This window comes from Aphis gossypii, chromosome X (assembly GCF_020184175.1).
Source record: "Aphis gossypii isolate Hap1 chromosome X, ASM2018417v2, whole genome shotgun sequence".
Lineage (NCBI taxonomy): Eukaryota > Metazoa > Arthropoda > Insecta > Hemiptera > Aphididae > Aphis > Aphis gossypii.
In genome coordinates, this window is record NC_065533.1 from 15,783,428 (window position 1) to 15,790,746 (window position 7,319).

Below are 7,319 nucleotides of genomic sequence, written 5' to 3' on the forward strand. Positions count from 1 at the left end.
CATATTTTTAACAACAAACGAAATACGGGTTTATATTTTTTTTACAAAATAGTTAATATTAAAGAAAACCATTTACAATTTATGATCAAAAATAATATATATTTTTTTTATTTATTTATAAAATTGATCAATACCTCAAAACTCATACATACGTGATTTCTCTCTTATTTACAACTGATAATACACAGCTTGACCAGTTATAACATGTATTATGTTTAATACATTTTAAGCTAGATAAACAGATAGACAAAAATATATTAAACAAAAAGTTAAACATTTTTTTTGTATGACACGTACGGTTTGAAGTATATAAAAAATTCTTATTTGGCGCAAATAAGTTAATTTCTATCCAGTAGCAGTTCCTCGATTTTTTCTGATAGAGCCAACTAAGAGGAATTTAATTTTTGATAGATTCAAATGAATTATTAATGGCATAGCCATTAAATTCCTAAATCTTCTTCCATATACTACTATGGTATACAATTATTATTTATTTATTATTAATTAATATTTAATTATTTATCTATACACGTTATAATATGTTGATTTTTTTCGATCGATGTCGTTAATACGTAACTAATCTATCAATCTATTGATATAAATAGAAGACTTATAGAAGTAAATATACAATGTAGTTAAATCTGAAACACTTCTAACTTTTTTAAAATTAAATGTTTATTATATCAGAAATTACTATGATATATAAATAATATAATAATGTATAATATATGTAATGTGTATGCGCGTATATAGTAAAACTTAAAATATGGACAGTAGAGGGTTAGACAATTTCAGGGTGGGCCATTGTATTGTACATACAATATATATTTAATATATCTGTAATCAATTCTGCCCAAATGTGTAAAGCGTTTAAGATTTCTCATTCTTTTATTTTTTATCGTTGTTAAAAATTTAAATTGTACATTTATAATATACCAGAATAACTCATGATAGATGTGGTAAGGTTAATTTTATTCGGACATAAACCTTTAACAAAGTTTTATATTGAAAGTTCTTTTCACTTGATACTTATGTGCATAGTATGTTTTAAATGATTTATACTTCGAAATTAAATTGTTTTAAATGTACTTAACATTATACAATTAAAAAGTTAAGTGCTTCGTATTATTTGACGCGCGTTTCCTCGAATTCACTCGAAATTGTTCCCGCGATTACGTCGGCTCTCGAGAATACAGTTTGTTCAAAAAACGTTGTAAAATGTAGCTCCTGGAAAACGCATAAATATGAGCTCGTATTATAGGTGATACGTTATTATTTATGAAATGTTCATAAAATCTCTTCACTTATTTTGAAAGTAACTTATTTGGCGTGTATTACCCCCTCGCCTTGGGATAATTTTACTAGTGTGCTTCACACATGTATTACTCAACTAATATGAATACTCCATAAAATATGTGCAAATAACAGCATAACTTCGTGATGACTAACGGATTGGTTGTTTTTCCTCAGGCAACTGGGAATGCTGCACATGGAAGCGTTAGCCAAGTTGCGTCGTACGGTTCCACACTTGGAATTCCCTGCTCTGCACAAGGAACTTTTCTCGGTTGACGGCAGTTGATCTGAGGAGGAAGGCTACGACGACGACGACGACGACGACGATGACGGCGGCGGCGGCGGCGATGGTAGCGGCGGCAGTGGTGGCGGAAGCGGTGGTAGCGACGGCGGTGACGACTCTGCGAGAGACTCGTCGTCTACGATCGTTATCGCGTCGGTGATCTCTTTGGCCGGTGGACTGCAATGAGAGGATCAGTAGCAGCAGAGTATAGCAAAGTCGTCGCAGACGGGCTGTGTAACATATATATATATATTATATATATATATATATATTATATTATTAGTATATTATATTTTAATATAAAAAAGATAAGATAAAAGGAAAAAAAAAAGTCGCAAAATCTCGCGAGATCACACACCGCTGTTACATATTATATTCAATTATGTAATAATATTATGTATAGTGTTGTTTTGTTACAAGGTAGCGTCTCATAATATTTATATATATATATATAATATATATCGCGTGTTTATGAAATAGAATATTGATATTATTATTATTATTATTATTATTACTATTATTACTGTTGTTGTTGTATAGTATTTTTTTATAATATGTACGGGACGTAAATCCCCCGCAAGTACGGCGTAATGAATAGGTATAATAATTGTACATTATGTTTGTATGAATTTTTTCCCGGTCTCAAAATATTGTAAGAACTTTGCTTGTAAAAAAAAAAAAACCGATTTCCGTTGCGGGAGGAGATCATGCTAGTGTGTATGTGTGTGTGTGTGTGTGTGTGTGGGGGGGGACGAAAGATTTCGTCGTTTTCTGTCGTCTGTTAATCTTCGGATCGAGCTCGTCGTGTTTGTTTAGGTGATAGGTTAATCGCAGTCGACGACGATCCTACACGTACCGCGCACACGTTATATAATAATAATAACATATAAATCGACAAAACGGAGTGTACACACAAAAATAATATAATACCACGCGCAATTGTAACAGGTCGTCGTGTATCGCGACGATTATTGTTGTTTGTATTATTTGTCGTTTTTTCGGGGAAAATTAATAAAATAATTTCGTTTTCGGTCAGCGTACCTACGTGTTGCACTCGATTTTTTTTTTTTGATTTTTTTTTGTCGTCTTTGTAAATAATAATAATAATAGTGTTTAGTGCCGTGTTAGTGTGCGCCGTCGCACGCCCGCCGTATACTCGTCATAAAATATTATCATTACGATTCGAATACGTTTATTGTGATCAATAATAATTATTATGATACATCATACCGAAATCGTGTCGAAGAAACGGGGGAAAAAACAGTGCCGGCGGCCGAGGAGAGTTTGTTTATCATCGTTATTGTTTACTCTTTTTTTTTTTCCATTCATTCGAAAACTCGTACAATTCATACGAAAAACCGAGGAAAACAATACATATTATATTTTATTATTATCATTATTAATCGATAGAAACTCACTACTACTCTCTATACACACTCGTCACGTCATATTATTATATCGTATTGTACACACGCATACACACGTAACGTTATGTACTCACACACACTTGTATAGAGCTGTCACTGTCGTACCTAATTATTATACATAATCTCGATGTCGAATAAATTCCGCGCGCGATATATTAAACATTATTACCTATATTATCATATTTTGTACACGTCGTTTAGGTACGATATTTTATAGGATATATATATTATTATACTGCCTATTTTATTATACGCGTATAATATTATTATTACGTCGTGTAGATAGAGAAATATAAAATAATAAAACGTGGCCGCCGCCACCTCGCGTTTAAGTATAATTATTCTTATTATTATTATTATTATTAAATTATGTGTTACGTGTTTTTGTATTTTGTGTAAATTATAATATTGTATAAAAGTCGTCGTCGTCGTCGTCGTCGTCGTCGTCATCTACTACAAAATACTTTTTTTCTGTTTTTTTTTTCTCTCTCCGAGCGACTTAAAGTAATATCATTATTATGTGTATATAATATATAGGATAACTTAAACCATATTATATTATGTACATCGCGCACGCGCGCTTGTGTAAAATAGTGTGGTGACACGGCAAATTCAGTCGTAGTGCATATTATATATGTACGTGTGTGTTTTATTCGCAAGTCGTTCGACGACGACGACGACGATCGTAATATGGCACCGGCTGCGTATTTTTATTTATGTATACGTGTAATATATAATAATATGAATGTACCTATCATATGAAATATTATTAGAATACGCGAATAGTTTTAATTTGTTTTCGTTAATTTAATTATTATGATATTATATAAAAATGAATAGGAAATTTAACGTGATGTGGGGTAATATTATATTGTGAAATTAATCGATAAGAAGACGGAGTGAAAATTTGTAAAATACGATTTTTAATATATATATATATAATACATACAAAGAGTATATTATATATAATATATAATATATATATATATATATATATTATATTATTAAATTGGTATACTATATATATATATATACATATATAGTATATTATATTACGATAGTTTTTTACGGTAAAAAAAAAAAACGATTTATTGTTTTTTTTATAATTATTATTATTAATATTATTATTATTTGCGCCTGCCCGCAATTTTATGAATTTTATTAAAATTTGTCATTTTATTATTAGATAAGAATATATATATTATATTATTATATGAAAAACAAACAAAATATTTTTATGTTGTATACTGCAACAGTCAAGTAAAACACGCGCACATAATAATATATATCATTTTATTGTATATTTTTTAAATTACGTTTATCGTTTGTTCTCGTATCTTATGTAATAGCAATTGATATATATATACATATATATTTTATCATTGGTCTTAGATAGTAATTATCATCATCTATAATCAATGATATTATAATGTTTGTCACCTCATCCTCGTCCTCTTCCGGAACGCGTATATTATAATATATATTATATAGGTATACACTCGTTGTGTTTCAGTTATATTTTTTTTTTTATTTCTTTTCGTTTTCCACTACTACTAGAAAAGGTGCTCCGTGTTATTATTATTATTATTATTATTATTATTGTTATTAATTAATTATTATCGCTTATTATTATTATTATTATTATTATTATTATCATTATTGTTTAACGAGAGATAATATTATAAAACAACAAAAAATATATAAATATATGTATATATATATATTTATATAGATATATACGCATGTAGATTATATGGTATATTTTTGTTTTTTTTTTTGTCTATTATACTGTTTTAAGAAAAAAGAATACTACATCGACAACACATAGGTATGTTGTGTATCAGGAGCCGTATAATAATATTATCATTTCGCATCGTCTATTTACTTACGCTTAAATGTCGTACGTCGAATGCGGATCAACATTCTGAACAATAGAAGAGTGTAATAAATAATGTTTGGTTAAAATTTAAAATTTAAATTCAATGATTTATGATCGTAAATGATAATAACATAATATAATGAATAGATACAAACAATTAAAAATAAATTGGATTCATCTGATTGAATTGTGCTCATAATTATATAAATGGACATCTTTAAATAAAAACAAGTATTAAGTGTAGGTTACTAATTATTATGCACTAGTATAAAAACATTGTTAATCGAGTTATTTGGGGTAACTAAAAATATTTTTAAGGATGTTAAAAATCTTCTATCGTCCAGTTATGGCTATAGACTATTGGGTACTTTAGTCGTGTGTACATTTATATTAATTTTTCATTTTAACGTTGTTATTCACAACAATTATAGTTGATTTAACTACAGGTTCTGCAAGTAAGTACTTATCGCAATCATGACGTTATCGATAAGTTATTATAGCTAACTTCGATATGTACCTATCAACCATTGAATTATGTGGCGTGTGCAGGATAATGCAATGAGTATTAATTGTATTGATTCAATTTACGAACTCTATAAATCATTATTCAATATTCACCATGATCATTGATCTCAAACATAGAAAAATAGTTGTTATGGGAGTATTGAACTTATGTTATTTATGAACTCTAATGTGTCATTACGTCGTTCTTATAAATTTTATTCTGAAAATGTTCATATGCAATTTGTGTCTACTAATACATAAATTTCGTTGATATAAAAGTTAATTTGTTTGTTACTTAGTGAATCGGTATCGGGACATATTGATTCAGTTTGGGGACAAATTGATTCTTCATTCTAATTTTTTTTTTATTAATTTTCATTTTTATGGAGATTAAAGTTTTAACTACTTCTAACCCAGTGACCAACTTGAGGTTTTATTGCTTAGCAATTAGAAATTTTTCGTTTTGTTTGTCCCACCGTCGTAACGGGCGGGGCAAACCAGAACACAGGAGACATGTCTTAGTTTTATCACTGCCAGAAGGAAACTTCGGACCGAGATCCGCGAAGCAAAGAGGAAGTGTTGGTTGGAACTAAGCGACCAGGTGGACGAGGATCCCCGAAAGAGATCCTAAATTTTTATTTTTTGGGCTGACAATTGCACAAGTCAAAACAAAAATTGGGTATTAATCTGCACTTTGAACTCTAAGCACAACAATTCTATAGAAAGTGTCACTATTAAATACTTGATAAAACACACATATATCAGCAAATGGAGTTCATGGAAGCATAGAGAAAAAAATTAAGCAAGTAAGGAATAGAGGTGTGTCAATAAAATAACGAGACTTTTTTTATAAAAGTTATTTATTTTTAAAATTTTAAGATTTAATGATTGTTACCTTAAAAGTACCTTCCCTCAGCATCAATACATTGTTGCATACGTCGCTGCCATTCTTGAAAACAATGTTGCCAATCGCTTACAGTTAGCCCTTTTAGAAGTTCTGCCGTTTTTATTTTTACATCATCGACCGTTTGAAAATGGGATCCTTAAAATAAACTTATAATTTTTGGGAATAAGAAGAAGTCGCAAAGAGCAAGGTCTGGCGAGTACGGGGATGTTGAAGTATAGAAATATTTTTTTCAGTTAAAAATGTATTGTTGAATTGCAAATGTATTGTGAGCTGGAGCATTGTCTTGGTGAAGAACTCAGCCATTTTTCCACAGATCTGGTCGCTTTTTTTTAACACGTTCTGTTAATTTAATTAATACATCTTTATAATAATATTGGTTAATAGTTTGCCTACTAGGAACCCATTCAATAAAAATTATTCCCTTAATGTCAAAGAAAACAATGAGCATTGCTTTGAATTTCGACTTGCTCGACTTTCATTCTTGGGGAAGTTGGTGTCTTCCAATGCATGGATTGCCTTTTAGTTTCAGGATCATATGTAAAAATCCATGTTTCATCACTTCACATGACATACGAAATGATTCCGTGGCAGTTTTTTTTTAATTTAATAAGAAATTGAATGTTAACACGTTGTTTGATTTTTATAGCTGACACTTTTCGGCAGTAAAGCCGAACTCTCACAAATAACAAAGCTATTAACGTATAAGAAAATTAACCGATTTCATCAGTGTTTATAGTATTTTTAAATAGGTGTTTCTTCATCATATTTCAATAATCGTTTTATAGTTAATGTTAATAGTTTAGGTTATATTTAAAAAGTCTGGTTATTTTATTGCCACACTCGTATACATGATTATGTGTATCTCAAAAATAAAATTAAGGAAAGTAGAAAAAATTTAAACATTTTTGATCAAACACATTTTTTTAATTAGTCAAGCAAGAAACGATCCACTACCATAAAGAATGACCTGGTAAAAGGTTTTAAATTGTCGAGTCTAGTGATGGTAACATTTTTTAAAGGATCTAC

General features: G+C 29.5%; 1 protein-coding gene across 4 annotated transcripts in view; it reads left to right on the plus strand.

Moving 5' to 3' along the window:
* Positions 1–4,762, plus strand: part of LOC126552837 (probable nuclear hormone receptor HR3) — a 78,462-nt gene extending 73,700 nt beyond the window's left edge. For all 4 annotated transcript variants that reach the window (XM_050207874.1, XM_050207873.1, XM_050207872.1 and 1 more), the window contains exon 9: positions 1,471–4,762. In XM_050207874.1, coding sequence (XP_050063831.1) covers positions 1,471–1,579 — 109 coding nt within the window. In that variant the 3' untranslated portion in view covers positions 1,580–4,762. The remainder of the gene's footprint in view (positions 1–1,470) is intronic.
* Positions 4,763–7,319: the final 2,557 nt, after the last annotated feature.